Genomic DNA, 19,503 nt, shown 5'->3' with positions numbered 1-19,503 from the left:
TTGATATAGTTCATCATTAAAGGGGCACTGATGCAGGTCATTTTCCGTGGACCGGTTGTTTATTTTATTATTGTTTTTCTCCCGTGAGTACCTGGATGATATCCCAGAATTCGTGACTGGTTCGTGACCTCTGCTGCGCAGTCTGTATGCGCAATTGAGAGTTTAATTAACTAAGGTGAAGTCATTTTTACTTTATTACAACTGAAACACTTTGAGGGTTAATCATCTGCCAGTGGTAGAAATGGTAAAAAAACTATTAGGACGGAAAAATAACGAAGCCAATGTACGTCTCTATATTTTGTCTCATAACCCTAATTAGTTTATTGTCATATTTGTATGATTTTGAAAATTTATAAAAGAACACAGGGTCTGCTTATGCTTATAGTAAATTTCTAACATGACAGCAACATTTATACATTGTATAGATTGCCAATGTGGATCCTGTTTCACACACATACCCGATCTAGTGTCTGTTTTCTGTCATATAGATTCTGCTGAATGCTACAACAAATAAATTAAAACAAAATGCAAATAATGAATGTAAAACACACTAATTTTATAGCAACAGTGTCAGGCTACTACCTTGTTCAGGAATGTATCCATCAATATCCACATAAAACAACAATATTCCATTCATCTGCAGCTGGTAAATAATCCTGCTCTGTGTCGTGTGTCTTAAAACAGTCTAATTTGTGAAAAAGTAACACATCGTTTCACGTCTTTTACATTGGTGAAAACCTGATAAACCACTCATTGGTCACCCAAGATAGCACACCTGGCAACTAATTGTATGATGTCCGCCATTCTAAGTAATTTAGTTAACCAATAATGAGCAATCAATCCACGCAAGGGTGATAATTCTTTGAACTAAATTGAAGGGAGGATGTTGTGTTTACACTCACACTTTACGACAGGGTGTATTCAGTGTAGATTAGTACATCTACACACACTGCCTTTTGACAAATCCGCTGTAGAAGATAAAAGTAATTATTCAATCAGTGTGTTATTGGTTAATCCTATGACTGATGTTTGTTTGTGTAACTCAGCATCACTTGCATGCACATATTACATAACATACAATACATTTGCCACTACAGATCTTGATTTATAATGTTGAGTATTTACTCCAGACAGGAGAAATGCCAAATGGGAACCTATGTAAAGTAATTTTAGTGATGTTACCACTATTTATACCCGTTATAAATCCATTAATTGACCATCAAGTGAATGATTACAAATAACATGTGTAGGTGTATACCATCAAACGCGAGTTACAGCAAGGAAGATGTAATCTCTGTGTCGCATGCAGCCTGAAATCACTTACGGGCCAAAACTATTTTGAGGATACCAACGAAACTTCATTGTTACATGTATAAGAAATGCACATAGGTATTTGCTGTGTGCTGAGTAAATTGGTATCATCAGTCTTTTTTTTTTACGTAAGACAATTTTCAGATTTCTCTACCAATGGCAAAGTCGTTATTAGTTTACGAATTCAGATAAACACTTTTGTGTTTTTTATTATCATAGATAATAAACCAGGGTCGTAGCTACCAAAATTTACATATGATGTTTGTTATGACAGCTGGGCCAACCCTCAAAACTCAGACTTGAATGAAACAAATGGCTTGCTACGTGTATTGTAGACATCTTATTTTCACATGATGTGATTAAATAGGTAAAAGGTAAGAAACACAGAAATAGGATCAAATTGGATCAGTCACTATACCATCCAGGCATCAGAAAAAAAACTACACTGCTGGGATATTTTGTTACAATCAGATAAGGAATACCATGGATATTTTTAAATAACGGCATGTGGCATCCATCCTGTTCACAGTTTAGGGTGAAGAAATTCTGCTAATGTGGACAGGAGCCCAGTCCCCGTGTCCGTCATGGTCGAAGGAGCAGGTGCTGACCAATTTGCAGCTTGGTTTCGTAATTAGACTGTTGGCGAGAAACATTATTCCCTCCACATCAATGCCACTTTAAGATGGCTAGGGGTTTAAAAAATGACAGCAACACCTTGTTGTACAAATGGGCATGTCACAAGATATCTGTTATCTTTTTCATGTTGGGTCAGGTATATCTTTCTGAACATTGTTTTCACTAATCCATGATTTCTACAACAGGATGGGTGGTAGGGTTTGCAATCTTGTCTTATACAGGATCAGCACTTTGAGCATGATATCTAAGTATGGAAAAAGTGCAGTACAAATCCACTATTACTATTGCTATCACATTAGAAGAGACAATATCTAAAATGATTAATTTTATTTGAATGCAGCCAGTTTAAAATAGAATATGGTTGGTTCATATGGTATATATGATTTTGAGATGACAGAAAATGCTTGATCATTTTCATTGGTAGAATTTATGGATTAAGGACACCTCTGTCACAGAGCCAATGACATGATTGATATTTCCTCAGCCTTGATTTAAAGTCATTGTTGGTGGTTGGTATTTGTTTGATGTTGTATTACAGTATTATGACATTTGGTTCATGAAGAATGCAGTGTATTTCGTTACACTCCAGCACTGAGTCTAACAAAACCTAGTAAAAGGTCGCGTCAGGTAACCTTCGAGCAACCAATGACAGTGCAATCAAATGCGAGACAGTTAAATAGATTTAACCAATCAGACAACAGCTACTATTTTGGGATCGGAGGGACTTTCAAAATATTAAGGTCAGTGACAGGAATCTCTCCACAGACAAAAATCAGCATATAACACAGTTATTTGACCTGCAGTATATACGCTTTGGGGTTTCTGTTGACATGGTTACCATTAGCTAATATTTCCGCAAGATAACATCTTTGAATATTGTCAAAAACACTATTTTCAGTGACTGTTAACTCACCATTGTCATGGCTGTACGTAAGTGGTGCCTTTTGCTATTTACAGGTTTTTATCCCCCTGGCATGTAATGTGGGGGGGATATAGTCGATGCCTCGTCTGTCCGTCCGTCCGTCCGTAATCATTTTGTTTCCGGAGCATAACTCAGAAACCGTTCAATATTTTTAGACCATACTTGATAGATATGGTAATCTCAGCCTATGGTTGTGCCCTTTGCTATTTACAGATTTTTGGCATTTATATTTTTTTGGTTTTTCCATTGAACATTTTGGTGTTAGTCTCATGGTGGGGTGGGCTGCGTTTCCAGAGCATAACTCAAAAAACGTTCCATATTTTTCTGCAAAACTTGGTAGATACAGTATGGTTCAAAATTATTGAGAATAGCTAGAGCATTTCATATTATTAAACGAGAACAAATCAGGTAAAATTGAATGTATTGTGAAAGTGAACTGACCTTTTCATGTTGTGTAGGTAACAATTTAATATTTTATCAAGTCTCCTTGAGCTTCACGGCACAGTCTAAGACGGGTAGGCATACTTCCTATCAGAGAGGTTAGTGTCTCGTGAGTTATGCTGTCCCAGTATCGGACCACTTCTCTCTTCATGTCTTTAATTTTTGTCAGCCCCTTTTGATTCACACATTCCTTCATCATCCCCCAAATGTTCTCAATGGGATTTAAGTCAGGACTATATGCAGGAAATGGTAATGCAGTCACATTTTTCTCCTGAAACCACTGCTTGGCATGTTTTGCGGTGTGTTTAGGATCAATATCTTGCTGCAAAATCCAGTCATTTCCATAAAACACATGTGCACTTGGAAGGAGAAAATTATCTAATATGTTAGTGTAGTGTTGACTTGTCAGATTTCCCTCAAACACACACAGCGGGGTCGTTCCTAATAAGGATATCCCTCCCCGTACATGAAACTTTGGGCTGTATTTAGGTCGTCGATACAACGGTGCTGACGCAGACTTTGTCCATATTTTCACATTATTGGGATATACCCATATTGAGCTTTCATCAGTAAAAATCACATTTTCCCAGTCAAAGTTTTCATGTGCCAAACACCACTCAACACGCCTGTCTTTATGTTCTTGTTTCATGAGAGGAGAAGGAATTCCAGTCTTTTTCTCCCATCCAAGATCAATCAAATTTCTTCTAACTGTAGATTTTGATACAACTGTTGATCCCCTTTCTATCATTTCATACCTGATGTTGGAGATGCTTGCCCTTTGCTTTTTAGACGCTAAAATTCCCAGCCGGGCGCGATCTGAGAAGTCCAATTTTCTGGGTCTCCCTGCTCCTTTCTGGTGCCCAAAATCCTTTCCCTCTTTAAAATTCTTCCTAATCCTATACACAGTAGAAAGAGGAGTTCCTGTTCTCTCTGCCAGTGTATTGACATCATCAATTCCTTGATTATACAACTCAAAAATCAACCTTCTTTTATCTTCAGCAGACATTGTTGACAGTGCTGAGGAAAATGACGTCTGCTACAAATTCAGGGGAGGTAACTCTAATTGTACTATACTCAGTAGGCCAAGATGAGTTACCTCCCTTATACCATTACTTAGTTTTAAGTATCAGTGAATCGGTTGAGGTGTTAGGGTAGCTCAAAGTAAGAAGAAAAATTCTCAATAATTATGAACCAGACTATATGTCAATCAGAACCTAAAGTGGTGCCTTTTGCTATGTACAGGATCTTGTGATGTATTATTTTCTCGGTTTCCATGGAAGCGTTTCGTACTTACTCTACAAAGTGAGAGGTGTGTTTTGTTTCCGGAGCAGAACTCAAAAACTTCTTACTATCTGTCAGTGTTACTTGGTAGATATGTGTGACTGGCCCCAAAGTGGTGCCTTTTGCTATTTACACGTTTTTCTGATTGATTATTTTCTCAGTTTCTATGGAAACGTTTCGGACTTAGTCCCAAAATGGAGGGATGGGCTTCATTTCCGGAGCAGAACTCAAACAACGTTCAATATTTTTCTGCAAAACTTGGTTGATATATCAATCAGAACCTAAAGTGGTGCCTTTTGCTATTTACAGGTTTTTGTGATTTATCATTTTCTTGGTTTCCATGGAAACATTTCGGACTTAGTCTCAAAATTGAGGTATGGGCTTCATTTCCGGAGCAGAACTCAAAAACCATTGAATATTTTTCAGCAAAACTTGGTAGATATATCAACTGGAACCTAAAGTGGTGCCTTTTGCTATTTCCAGGTATTAGTGATGTATGATTTTCTCAATTTCCATGGAAACTTTTTTGACTTACTCTCAGAAGTGAGAGGTGTGTTTTGTTTCCGGAACTGAACTCAGAAACTTCTTAATATCTGTCACTATCTTAAAACTATCTTAAAACTTGGTAGATATGTGTGGCAGACCCAAAAGTGGTGCCTTTTGCAATTTGAAGGTTTTTATGATGTATTATTTTCTCGGTTCCATGAACACGTTGCTGACTTTGTTTCTGGAGCACAACTCGAAAACCATTTCATATCTTTCAACAGATCTTGGCAGATATATGAGACAGATCTTGAAATGGTGACTTTTTCTGATTACAGATATATGGCATTTATATTTTTCATGAATTCCATGGAAACAATTCAGATTTGATCTAAGAACACAATAAGTAACTGTTGGATGATTTGTCATTTCAAATATGTGGGGGCTGGGGGGATATGTCATCTTCTGATGACTCTTGTTTGAAGAATGTGACCACATTGTCTGATCGTACAAGGTTCAATTCCCAGCATGGGTGTAATGTGTGAAGGTCATTTCTGATACACCTACCTTGATTGTCTGAATATTGCTTCAAGCGAGACATCATTATGTGTACTTTTTTGTTTTCTTGTGAATTTACATTTTGGTAGACATGTCTGACTGAGGCAGTTCACACGTTGTTTTCTGGTGTATTTTCAGTTCAGCCAACTGTCCAAACCCCTTGCAGCCTCCTCAAGGGACTTCCACTTCAAGATTCACGGCCGGAACACAGACTCCAAAGTATCCAACTCTGCACAGGTATGGAACAGTCAATGTACTAGTATTCAAATTGTCTAGGGGTGAAGGTTACTCTAATGATCGAGTAACTTTAATTTTACGCTGCCCTCAGCAATATTCCAGCTATATCGCTTCAGTGTGTAAATAATCAAGTGTGGACCAGATAATCCGGTGATCAACAGCATGAGCATCAATCCGCACAACTGCAAACCAAGGCATGTGTCATCCAAGTCAGCAAGCCTGACCACTTGATCACATTAGTCGCCTCTTATGACAAACATAGTCAACTTTTGTGGCAAGCATGGGTTGCTGAGGGCCCATTCTTTCCCAGACCTTCACGGGTAGTTAGTCTACTCATGTCAGGGATTGAAATTTGTCAAACAGTATTTCATATTTCTTATGTATACCATAAAGCTATAATTGCAGGAACTTTTCGTGGAAATATTTCTGTATAGGTCAGCACTATAGCCTTGTTTGGTGGTTTTCCTTGTATGTAAATATCAGATTAGTTATATCAAGCTCAGTGTTCCCCTTAGACATTTACATTTGGGGCTCAGGTTGACTCTCCAGTATTTTTTGGTGAGTCAAATCAGAATTTGGGGGTTAGACAATTGACAAAGATAATCAATTTTCAACTAATAATTATTTTTTCAGGAATATATCTTTTAGTCTAAATAGCATTGAATTGTGTGGTTTTGATTAGTGATTTTATTGCATGTGAAGTGATGCCGTGTTTTTGAGTATTTTCACTTCGCACTCCATCATATACACAGGTTTTCTGATCAAGGGAACCCTGTCAAGCTAACATGCTGATACCAATAAAATGCTATCCAAGCTACTGAACTTGAACTGTGCCCAAAATATATGTACACATACTTATACAAAACCACTCTATTCCAGCAATAAGAATACTGCAGAAAGTGACAAAAGTTATTTTAAAAAATACTTCTTATGCTTGCAGTAAGCTTTATCATTGTCAGTGCCTGTTCTGTATGTCCACCCATCCTTCTGTCCATAATCATTTTGTTTACAGAGCATAACTGAATAACCGTTCGATATTTTGCACATTTTGGGCATTTTTGTTTTTCACATGTTTAGACATGTTAAATGGATATTATTCGCGCTTAGTCTCAAAAGGGAGGGGTAGGCTTCATTTCAGTAACACAACTTGAAAACCTTTCAATATCAACAGAACTTGGGAGATTTATAAGACTGATCTTGAAGTGGTGCCTTTTGCTATTTACAATTTGTTTGCATTTATATTTTTCATAATTTCCATTGAAATGATTTGGACCATATATGGTATATGGTCTCTGTTTGGATTTAGTCTAAATAACATCAAGCTGGACTTTAAGCAGTTGTGATTTGCTCTTTCAAATATATGGAAGATATGTCATCTTCTGATAGCTCTTGTTTTTATTATGTTACAATCATTGTGAGCTTTGTGTATTTAGAAATGTGTGCATCTCAAACTAGGGTGCCTGTTGTGAATGAGAATACGATGAAATTAGCATTAAAAGCAATCATTCTCTTCTCAAGTTTGTGTAACACTGAATAATCGTGAAAACGCTTTCCCACTGTGTAATATAGCTGATATGTTTGCTGGTCTGTCCAGATATCTCGGGACTACCCAGTGATTGACCACCAGTATGATGCCGTGGTGGTCGGAGCTGGTGGGGCTGGACTGCGGGCTGCTTTCGGCCTGGCCAATGAAGGGTTCAAGACAGCATGCATCACCAAGTTGTTCCCAACCAGGTCACACACAGTTGCAGCCCAGGTTAGTGTCACTACTTTGGCATCATAGGTTCCTTTAAGAAAATAAAGACCTTTGACAAAGATGGATAGAATTTACAGACATAGGCTTTGTCCATAGTTAAAGATTCATTAAGTTCGTTGATTTATTTTGATCCTGAACATCTGATTTTGTGTGTGTATTATTCAAGGGTGGTATCAATGCTGCTCTTGGACATATGGAAGAGGACAACTGGCGCTGGCACTTCTACGACACTGTGAAGGGTTCAGATTGGCTAGGAGACCAGGATGCCATACACTACATGTGTGAAGAGGCACCAAAAGCTGTGATTGAGGTAACTGTTGCCCACCATGCCCAACATGGTTGGTGAGAATATGCCAACAGTTATTACATGTTTTTGAGCTTGTAATTTTGTTACATCAACAACTACCAGATAACGGACTTCATGCTCAGTGATGTCTTCAGTATTAAGAGTCATTGTTGGATCTTGTACTGAAATTATAAGCTTGACTTTAGAGGTACGGCAATGGTCCCTTTATTTTCATGCTTAAAGTTTGATATTTGTGAAAACTGTGTCTGCTGGTTTGTTTTACCTCTGTGATCATTTGAGTTCCTATGCTGAAACGTATTAAAGGCACATAGTGCCATCACCCATTCCTAATGTTGAGATATTTCATTGATTGATGATTGTCTGTATTGTTCCCTAGTTGGAGAACTATGGTATGCCCTTCAGCAGATTAGAGAATGGCAAGATCTACCAGCGAGCATTTGGAGGTCAGAGTCTCAAGTTTGGCAAGGGTGGTCAGGCCCACCGCTGCTGTTGTGTGGCAGATCGTACTGGCCACTCCCTACTCCATACACTTTATGGCAGGGTGAGTCTCTTGTGAGATCATACCTAACTATGAAAGTTAGTGTACTTTATGTACTGACCTCCTAGTCTGTCCTTTATGTGTATTGCTTAATCGTTACCTCATTCCTCATTACTCAGACTGTCTCAGTTTTACACCTGACATACATTACGGTATACCTGCACTGGGCAAGAGCTGTACAAAACCATTGAACTTAGGTTTTCTGCAGTTAATATATGAAGATGATTTGAAATTCACTTTGATGTAAAACCTCAAAATACAAAAATGTAAACAACTGCAAATGTAAATCCCACCCTAATCCATAAAGTCTCGTTGCCCTTTGCACTTACTGAGTCAGAGCATGATTAACATATATATTCTTGTGGTGATTGGGGCGATAGAGAAGTCTATTGGTTAAAGAGTTTCATGAAGACTTGGGTTCAATTCCCCACATGGGTATGATGTGTGAAGCCAGTTTCTGGTGTCCCCAGCCAAGGCATTGTGGGAGTATTACTGAAAGCAGCGTTAAGTCAAACACTCAGTCTTAATATGAGGGACATTGTTATATTTTTTTCATCACAAGTATTTTATGTTTCAGTCTTTGAAGTATGATACAAACTACTTCATCGAGTATTTCGCCCTTGATCTTATCATGGAGGGAGGAGAGTGTCGTGGAGTTACTGCCCTTTGTTTGGAAGATGGTACCATCCATAGATTCCATTCAAAGAACACCATCATTGCTACTGGGTGAGTTGACTAGCATCGCAGAATGAATGTACATATTTTTCCTTATCCTGACTCATGCTTAATTGCTTATCTCCTCTTTGCTGGCGAAGGTAGTGGAAATACCTGAAATCCCTTGAAGTTCCTTCTGAAAGAAGCGGACGTAAAAATACACTCACCCACGAGTAGCCTCCCCTTTACCGCATAATTGGTCAGTTGACAGGCCATGCTTGTCACTCACTCCTTATAGCCTGACGAGGAGGGTGGCTGGAGTTACCTGGGGTCTCCACTACAGCAATACGTTTTTTAACTATTTCAGTCCTTTTACTATATTTACGTAATATGCAGTATTTGGTTTATGTATATGTATCACAATTTGTTCATTTGTGATTATTGTGTGTTAGTCTCAGTTGATGAAATCTTGTTTACAGAGTAGATTACGGCTGTCAGCGGTTGACCCGCTCTTAGTCTCCAGTGGCATGTAAGCCCTTATGTTCTTCCACTATTTGCTGTGAAATTTGCAGAAATTTATCTGTTTCAGAATGTATAGTATAAATTCGTTCTCTTCACAGGCGTGTGAGGGGCAGGCAATGTTGACTTTCGTTAGTGATTTAGCTTCGGATAACCGCCTTTTCATTAACTGCTGAATTTCATTCCAGTCAGGTGTGTCTCCGGTGTTATACCTTGCGACCAACGAGTCATCCCCTAGACCACAGAAGAGTACTTCATCGGGAATGTGGCCGTTGCAGCCTAAGAAGTCAAGATCACCATCGTCTTCGTCGAAGACTCAACATTCTTCTATGAAGAAGTCCTGCGGTGATGAGATTGTCCCTCTACAGGAACGACATATCTATGATGAGCTGGCGTTGATGCTACTCTTCGAGCAGAATGTCAACAGGCATAGACAACTCCGGGTCGTCAGACAACATAGACTTCGTCACCAGCCTTGCTCATCACTGCAGACACCTCTACGATTCAGCCGTGACTGCACTCAATGCAGCTGTTCGACGCAGATGCCTTCTTGCAACATGAGCTTGGGAAAGTCTTGTTGAAGAAGAACGAAGGCTATAATCTTCAACTACGTTGGGTGCTGCTCCAGGTGAGCACTCAAGTAGATCTGCACTCACTCCAGAGGATGAAGAGGATGCATATGCATGCACCTGTTCAGGAAGATCATCACCGTTGTCCCGTCGGAGAGAGATCCTCCAACGTCAAGTGAGTGCACCGGCACGGGCAAGTGCACTCACGTGGGTGACTACACTCGCGTGAGTGAAGAAGCTCATGTTGGTGAGTGCACTCACGTGGGTGACTACACTCGCGTGAGTGAAGAAGCTCATGTTGGTGAGTGCACTCACAGGTCTACTCTTCAACAGAGTAGATCTTCAGCAGTCTCCCAGACCTGGACTCGCATAAGAGGATCGTCGGCATCCATCGAATGTGTCGCACTCACGGAAGGATGAAGACAGATATTACCGATCGTCTTCTCCAAAGAAAGCTCTCGTCTCTGACTAGGAAGTCACATCGTGAATTACTAATAGTCTGGACTTAGTTTCACCATCCAAGGACTCCAACAAACCCAACACTTATTGGATGAAGAAGGAAGGCATGAGTTGACGTTTCTGCTGATAACTCCGATATTTTCGATTTCTGAGAAGTTATCTACGGCATTCAAGTTAGCAACTAAGTTTCAACAACAACCTTTGTCACCTTTCCATGCTCATCGCTTCCCTCTTCACCATATGGAGCCCTCCATCAGAGCATGGCTTGCTCAGCTGAACACCTCCACGAGACGCACTTCTTCGGATGGGCTTGATTCAGAGTGGATGCGGCTTCGAGAGGCATTTCAGCTAATCAACCAGACATTTGGATCGCTGCAAATAGACATATTTGCGACAAGGTTCCACAAACAGACTACAGCCTTTGTACCAGATCCGTTAGCCTGGGCAACAGACTCTCTCAGCATCCCATGGGAAGACACTGTTTTTACTTGCCTTGACTACAGCTGCACGAGTGTCAGAAATTCATGTTCTAGACTTCAACCACAGGAGTTCTGATGCAAGTCATCAGCAGACAGCTCATCTGGGTCTACGATGGGATTTTATTGCGAAAAATCAACTGCCAGGTCATCCGGATAGACAATTCCACATACCGGCATTATCCTCCATCCTGGGTCCTCATGGTACTCAAGATTTATCATTATGTCCAGTCAGAGCATGGAAGATATACATTGTATGTACCAAGTCTGGAAGGCAACGTTTCAAGCCCCTGTTTATCACTATTATCTACTGGGACACTTACGGAAGTATCCTGGCACACTATCTCAGTGTGGATCAGAGCTGTTATATTGAGAGCCTGTAAAGCAGCAGGATTGGAACCTCTGTGAGCCTCCAACCCATATGAAGTCAGAGCCTTGGCCTCTACACCAGTGCTACATGGGAATCAACTATAATGGAGGGAAACTAGCAGGACGCTAGTTACTTTTGATGTTATCACGTGCCAGTCAGCGAAGTCGTCTACGGAAGACAAGTTTGACTGGATGTGATCCCCCCAGAATCTACAATGAATATTAGAAGAACAGGACCGAATTATGGCCGTTACAAGTTCCCATTAAGGGGAGAAATTATTGGATGTAATTTTGAACAGCCAGCAGAATCCAGTGTGGCCTGACCCACTGCCGTTTCCGTCGGATTCTGTAAGCAATTAAGCATGAGTCAGGATAATTAAAAATATGTAATTTTCTGAATAAAATTGATATTTTATACTTATCCTGACTCATGACGAAAGCCCTCCCAGCCACCCCTCACAGGCACACTGAGTTCCTATAATTCTCTTGTCGTGCAATTTACAGGAGAGAGTGACAAGCGTGGTCAGTCATCTGACCAATAACGCGGGAAAGGGGAGGCTACTCATGGGTGAGTGTATTTTTACGTCTGCCTCTTTTGGAAGGGAACTGCAAGGGGTTTCAGGTATTTCCACAACCTTCGTCAGGGAAGAGGAGATAAGCAATTAAGCATGAGTCAGGATTAGTATGAAATATCAGTTTTATTCAGAAAATTACATTTTACCATAAAAATGGAAGTCTTTCATTCATCAAAAGTGCAGAGGATATTTTTCTTTACATGTATGTCATGTCATGTACGAGACATCATGAAATATGTAAATATGGCTAGATGTTAAAGACTAGAAGTGATGATATATCATGTAACAAAGTGTTGAAGTGTGAGCTCCTTCTTTGCACAATATGTACAGCTCTGGTCTCCCAGTCTTTATGGCACAGGTATCTGTGACAAAAACTGTGGGTCAAACTTCTAGTGTCATCTTGATTATGAATTTAGGTTTGTTAGCACCATACCAGCTTGTCGGTTTCACCAAAGTGATGAGCCTGATTTAGTTTGGGCTTCTTCCCATTGATAGGCATCCTTTGTATAACTGAGTCTGTGAAGATCCGTTTTAGAATTGATCTTCAGTAACCCATGATTGTCATGAGAGGGAACTAACTGGATCACTGACTAGATTGACATATCATTATCATCCCAATTGGATAGATTGATGCCCTTGCTGTTGATCACTGGATCGTCTGGTCCGTACTTGATTATTTACATATAACTGGAATATTGCTGAGTGCAGCAGACCAACCAAACCAATTGTATATCTGAACTGCTGTCAAAAGTGACACAAGACCAGAATTAGATATCCCCAACTCCTATAAAACTGTGGGACAGTGGTGAGTTGAACTATGATGTACATGAGTTGTTAGTGCATTACTTCATGTTGCAGAGGATATGGACGTGCCTACTTCTCGTGCACATCTGCTCACACTTGTACAGGGGATGGCACAGCTATGATCAATCGGGCAGGTCTGGCTAATGAGGACATGGAGTTTGTGCAGTTTCACCCGACAGGTATGTCTGTCTTTGTAGACCAATACGCATCACTGACACTTAAAATGTTATCATCCCATTTGGGGAACTGACCTTTCTGTTTCATTGATCAGAGGTAGTCAGTTTCTTGAAGCTGTGATTGGCATGAAGAGATCTAAAAAACTGAGAGTTGGGGTGAGTTATGTAATGTATCTTACGTGGCCACAGAGTTACTTTCCTTCCTTTGTACACCTATGTGATGGAGCTGTAGGTTGTAGCTGTGTTGTACAGAATGGAAAGTAAACATTTCTTGTTTAATAGTGTAGGAAAGAATGTAGTAGTATTTGCATTTGCAGTGAACCATGTATTCATTATCATGAAATCAAAGAGTTACTTCCCTTCATTTGTCCGCCTACAGCACAGTGAGGTTGGTTGCAGGTATCTACGGCGCTGGATGTCTGATCACAGAAGGATCTCGGGGTGAGGGAGGATACTTGGTCAACTCAGAGGGAGAGAGATTTATGGAGAGATATGCTCCCACAGCCAAAGACCTGGCCTCTCGTGATGTTGTGTCTAGGTCTATTACTCTTGAAATCCGAGAAGGGCGGTAAGAAAATATCTTGTTGCTATTTCACTTGGCTACTTTCTTTTGTCAATCAGATCATCATTTTATAGATGTTGGTTACAGGGGTGAAGATATAGAGATGGACGTGTCAATGATGGATGTTGTGTTGGTTACAGGGTAATAGGTGGGTGTGGTGTTGGTTACATGAGTGTAGGCCCAGAGGTGGACATGTCACTGATTGATGATTTGTTGGTTACAACGGTGTAAGTGCAGAGGTCATGTCACTGATGAGTGTTGTGTTGGTCACAGAGGTGTACACAGAGAAAAGGACTTGTCACTGATAGGTATTGTGTTGGTTACAGAGGTGCAGTTGGAGAGATGAATGTGTCATAATGGATGTTGTGTTGGTTACAGATGTGTAGGCCTAGAGAAAGGTGTGTCATAATGGATGTTGTGTTGGTTACAGAGGTGTAGGCCTAGAGAAAGGTGTGTCAGTGATGGATGTTGTGTTGGTTACAGATGTGTAGGCCCAGAGAAAGGTGTGTCAGTGATGGATGTTGTGTTGGTTACAGAGGTGTAGGCCTAGAGAAAGGTGTGTCAGTGATGGATGTTGTGTTGGTTACAGAGGTGTAGGCCTAGAGAAAGGTGTGTCAGTGATGGATGTTGTGTTGGTTACAGATGTGTAGGCCCAGAGAAAGGTGTGTCAGTGATGGATGTTGTGTTGGTTACAGAGGTGTAGGCCTAGAGAAAGGTGTGTCAGTGATGGATGTTGTGTTGGTTACAGAGGTGTAGGCCCAGAGAAAGGTGTGTCAGTGATGGATGTTGTGTTGGTTACAGATGTGTAGGCCCAGAGAAAGGTGTGTCAGTGATGGATGTTGTGTTGGTTACAGAGGTGTAGGCCTAGAGAAAGGTGTGTCAGTGATGGATGTTGTGTTGGTTACAGATGTGTAGGCCCAGAGAAAGGTGTGTCAGTGATGGATGTTGTGTTGGTTACAGATGTGTAGGACTAGAGAAAGGTGTGTCAGTGATGGATGTTGTGTTGGTTACAGATGTGTAGGCCTAGAGAAAGGTGTGTCAGTGATGGATGTTGTGTTGGTTACAGAGGTGTAGGCCTAGAGAAAGGTGTGTCAGTGATGGATGTTGTGTTGGTTACAGAGGTGTAGGCCTAGAGAAAGGTGTGTCAGTGATGGATGTTGTGTTGGTTACAGAGGTGTAGGCCCAGAGAAGGACCATGTGTTCCTGCAGCTCCACCATCTGCCACCAGATGTCCTCAAGGCTCGCCTGCCTGGCATTTCCGAGACAGCCATGATCTTTGCTGGGGTGGATGTGACGCGTGAACCTATCCCTGTGCTACCAACTGTTCACTACAACATGGGGGGAATACCCACCAACTACAAGGGACAGGTGGGTGATGTATTGCCTAAGACTAAACTTGCCTAAGACAAAACATGATATGTAATGGAGAGATGCCAGTGCTGTTTATGAAAAAAAAAAAATTGTACAATTGCAATGCAATATTTTTTATGAAAACGGTTATATTCAGGAATATACTTGCTTCCTCAGTAAAGTACAGATTCCAGTACTGTTTGAGGGTTTGGCCCATCCAGAATTCACACCCACACTGTCAGCGTCAAGCTTCTGATCAGCATCCCACAAGTGATTTTACAACTTTGACAAGAATGGAAGCAATTCCCAGTTTTTTCATGCTTTCATAAATTGCTGAAAAAGTTATACTTTGTTTCAAAATGCCCAAATTAAATGCTCTATCCTTCCATCTACATGAATTTACAAATATTTTGAAGTGACTATGCTTTAAGTAGTCTCTGGTCTTCAGGTGGTGCAGTACACGAGGGAGTCTGGTGACCAGGTGGTGCCTGGTCTGTATGCCTGTGGGGAAGCAGCTTGTGCTTCAGTGCATGGAGCTAACCGTCTTGGTGCCAACTCTCTGCTTGATCTTGTTGTGTTTGGCAGAGCATGTGCCAACACCATCATTGAGGAGAACAGGCCAGGGGAGCCTATTGGGCCCATTAGTCAGAATGCAGGCGAAGCCTCAGTGGCAAATGTCGACAAAGTTCGATATTCCAATGGAAGCATCCCCACAGCAGAACTTCGACTCAAGATGCAGAAGGTTTGTGCTCTAGGCAGTTGTTGCACAGAAACTTACACGGACATACGGATGTAAACAAACGATGCATTTCATTACAGTCCAATGTTAAATTTCTTGTTTATAGAATTTTGTGTTTATTTTCTTTGGACTGCTGTTTGCTCCAGTTATTTCATCCCTTAATAAAATTTGCATGATAATATGACATTGTTTGCGTGTCATAAAAGGGAAAATTTAGACACATTCAAACTAGGAGAAGAGCAGGTTTATGTATATGGTATATTGCATGAGAATCATATTTTCCACAGAACATGCAGACATATGCCAGTGTGTTCCGTGATGGCAACAACCTACAGGAAGGGTGTAGGAAGATGGCGGAGGTGTACAAAGAGATGGAAGACTTAAAGGTCAGTATGGGCAGTGGAATACTCTAGTGGTTAAAGCATTAGGCCATCATGCTGAAAACACGAGTTCAATACTCCGCATAGGTACGATATGTGAAGCCCATTTCTGTTGTCGCCCTTGTGATATTGCTGGAATATTGCTTTTGATATAAATGCGTCATATAACAATACTGACACAAATAGAAAATACTGAAGACTGGCTTCAATATTTGGAGCTCAGTTAAGTTTGCAACAGCACATGGTATGGAAACCCAAGATGACAACACATGACAAATCAAGTGCCAGGCTCTGTCCAGTGTGGACATATTGTTAAATACACTTCCTGCAAATTTCAGTTTGGTTGTAAGTAAGAGGATAAGTGTGAGTGAGGGAGTGAGTTTAGTTTTATGCAGCACTCATCAATATTCCAGGCTATATGGCATCTGTCAATAAAATAATTGGATCTGGACCAGATAATCCAGTGATCAACAGCATGAACATCGATCCACATAACTGGGATATGATAACATGTGTCAACCAACTCAGTGAGCCTGAGCACCTTATCCTGTTAGTCACCTCTTATGACAAGCATGGGTTACTGTTACTGAAGATCAATTCTAACCCGGTTCTTCACAGGTGGCCATGTTAAAGGAGGATGTTGGATTTTTTTAAACATATCAAGTCCTTACATTTGCCTGCTTTCAGGTTTCTGATCGAGGTCTGATCTGGAACACAGACTTGGTAGAGACATTGGAACTCCAGAACTTGATGCTAAATGCAGTCCAGACAGTCGAGTCTGCAGAGAAAAGGAAGGAGAGTCGGGGAGCACATGCAAGGGAAGACTTCCAGGTAAACTAAATTGTTGGACACAAGTTGCTTATAGGCAAGTAGGCTGTTGGAAACTGTAGCATGATAAACGTCTTGGTGAGCCAAACTGTCTGATATGCCTTGCATCCGGGGGCGCTAAACTGTTCAACACTTGTTACATCCAGGTGAATTAAACTGTTTAACACCTCTGTTGAACATGTTATATGATATTGCTTATGCAACATCTATGCTTTATGACACCTACTGTGAGTTAAACATGTATAAGCTTGACAGTATTACACCTGCTGCTTTATCATCAAGGTGAGCTAAACTGTCCGACGTGTTAGTCTTAACTTTTTATGTTGAAAGCAGGCAAGTGTCAATACACCATTTTTAAAGTGGACGTCTTTTTCCTTGGACGAGTACACTGATTGCTCAGTAGTGAGAATCTCAACTTGTACTTCAGGTTCGGATTGATGAATATGACTACAGTAAGCCAATTGAAGGACAGAAGAAGAAAGCTTTTGATGATCACTGGAGGAAACACACACTCTCATATGTTGATGCTGATACTGGAAAGGTAGGTAGACCCGTGGTGACCTGGGCCAAAATAGGTCCACAGACCCCTGTTACTTGTATGTACATGGGTCCTGTGTTAGAATATATCCTCAGCCCTGTAGTAGTTGTCCCAGTTAAGGTTCTGTGTTCATATAGATCCCCAGACCACCTGTATGAGGATATATACCCCAAATATGTTGCTTGTTCCTATTAAGGTGCTGTGTTAAGATATATCCCTAGCCAATTATAGTAAAGTAGAGCTAGTAGAGAGTGAAATTATCACTCTTCAACAAATAGTACAGTAAATATTAACATAACACATTATTTTTCCTTATCCTGAATCATGCTCAACTGCTTATCTCCTCCTCCTGGCGAGGGTAATGGAACACCTGAAATCCCTTGAAGTTCCCTTCTAGAAGAAGCGGACGTAAAATTCACACTCACCCATGTATTACCTCCCCTCCAATGCACATGGTCAGCTGACTGCCATGATTTTCTGCATAAATTTGATGTTTTATACTTATCCTGACTCATGGCGAAAGCCGTCCCAGTCACCCCTCACAGACACGCTGAATTCTTGTATTCTCTTGTCGGGCGATTATAGGAGAGAGTGAAGAGTCATGGTGGTCAGCTGACCATGTGAATGGGAGGGGAGGTAATACAGGGATGAGTGAATTTTACGTCCGCTTCTTTTGGAACTTCAAGGGATTTACGGTGTTCCACTACTTTCGCCAGGAATCACTGTGATGTGCTTGTGTTTTGCAAGATTCATTGTGATGTGCTTGTGTTTTTCAGGTGAAAATTGACTACAGGCCTGTGATAGATGAAACCCTCAACGCTCAGGATTGTCCCATGGTAGAGCCAGCAGTCAGGTCCTACTAGGAACAAACACAGTTTTCAGTTATGGTGAGGAAATCAGTCGAACTGTTTTGATGTATTTTAAAGTTTGTGGGGTTCTGAAACCTAGTATTAGTATAATGATAAGTTGACCCTAGTATAATCTGTATAGTTGGATTTCAAACATACAATGGAACATACATTTTTAACTCATAGTTTTACTGTTTTATGAAGTTTTGAGAATAAATCATAATACATTTCTTTTGTTCTGAAAAAGCAAAGCAATTGAACATTCAACACACCAACCAGTAGATCAGTGTAGATGAGGTTACAGTTGTTTGCTTGGTTGGTATAGGGAACAAAATTATATATCAGGCACCCTAAACAAACTCTATTTGATGTCTGGGAGTGTTTCATAAGTATCCTGACGTGTCATCAAAATACAGTTGTTATTATTAATATGTTGTGACCAACTCATGTTACAAACTAGGTAATTTAATGACACTTGCAGTTGCTTGTTTATCCAACTCAAATGCAAGATCTGAGCAACTGCTCTCCCTTCTCCAGTTTGGTCTTCCTAAATCACCAGTGACTTGTTAATTAAAGGCAGAGTTTCGTCCTCAGACAAATCATTTTGATTGGTTGTTAAAATTCAAAGAGAAATTCTACCCAAATAATCTCTATGGTAGGTGAGATAGAGATGGAAAGGTCACATGCAGAAAAATCTGTGGTTGTGAGAATAGGTTCATAACACACTGGATTGTGTTACTGTGTAGAACGTGGCAAGTTAACTGTATGAAGAGTTGTTTCTTATTTCAGGTCAGGTTGGTCGACAAGTGTTGACACATCCCAGTGGCACAGAGAGCATTCGTTTTTGGCAGCCGACTGGATTAGAAACAGCTGACATTACACAGATGGAACTGACTGGGATATGGACACTCCTGCATGTTTAGCTCTTGTGTACCTAATGTTGCCGTCATGCTTGCTGACGCTTTTTTGTCAACCAGTGCTTGAGAATAATGGTTAAAATTCCTGTTGGTAATGAAAGTTGGATAATCTCTGAAGACATGAAGATGTTACAGGATTAATCATGTGATGAGTGAATGTTGTTTGTACATATTTATTGTGGAATATATTCATTCTGATGTAAATAAACTGTTCTGGACTTGCATCTGCAGTGAAAGACACATTAGCTTTGATACAGATTTTGCCGCATT

At 40.5% G+C, this 19,503-nt stretch overlaps 1 protein-coding gene across 2 annotated transcripts in view; it reads left to right on the top strand.

The window, feature by feature from the left end:
• Positions 1-19,503, top strand: part of LOC137277515 (succinate dehydrogenase [ubiquinone] flavoprotein subunit, mitochondrial-like) — a 20,428-nt gene extending 925 nt beyond the window's left edge. The window contains exons 2-15 of one of the 2 annotated variants that reach the window (XM_067809282.1): positions 5,771-5,869; positions 7,464-7,625; positions 7,792-7,935; positions 8,309-8,473; positions 9,048-9,196; positions 12,950-13,074; positions 13,471-13,639; positions 14,806-15,001; positions 15,432-15,725; positions 16,010-16,108; positions 16,790-16,933; positions 17,358-17,471; positions 18,245-18,355; positions 19,106-19,503. In XM_067809282.1, coding sequence (XP_067665383.1) covers positions 5,771-5,869; positions 7,464-7,625; positions 7,792-7,935; positions 8,309-8,473; positions 9,048-9,196; positions 12,950-13,074; positions 13,471-13,639; positions 14,806-15,001; positions 15,432-15,725; positions 16,010-16,108; positions 16,790-16,933; positions 17,358-17,471; positions 18,245-18,331 — 1,947 coding nt within the window. In that variant the 3' untranslated portion in view covers positions 18,332-18,355; positions 19,106-19,503. The remainder of the gene's footprint in view (positions 1-5,770; positions 5,870-7,463; positions 7,626-7,791; positions 7,936-8,308; positions 8,474-9,047; positions 9,197-12,949; positions 13,075-13,470; positions 13,640-14,805; positions 15,002-15,431; positions 15,726-16,009; positions 16,109-16,789; positions 16,934-17,357; positions 17,472-18,244; positions 18,356-19,105) is intronic. The other variant, XM_067809283.1, reaches the window with a different exon arrangement.

Source organism: Haliotis asinina, chromosome 3 (assembly GCF_037392515.1).
Source record: "Haliotis asinina isolate JCU_RB_2024 chromosome 3, JCU_Hal_asi_v2, whole genome shotgun sequence".
In the NCBI taxonomy this organism is placed as follows: Eukaryota; Metazoa; Mollusca; class Gastropoda; order Lepetellida; family Haliotidae; genus Haliotis; species Haliotis asinina.
This window is presented reverse-complemented; position numbering and strand designations above follow the sequence as displayed.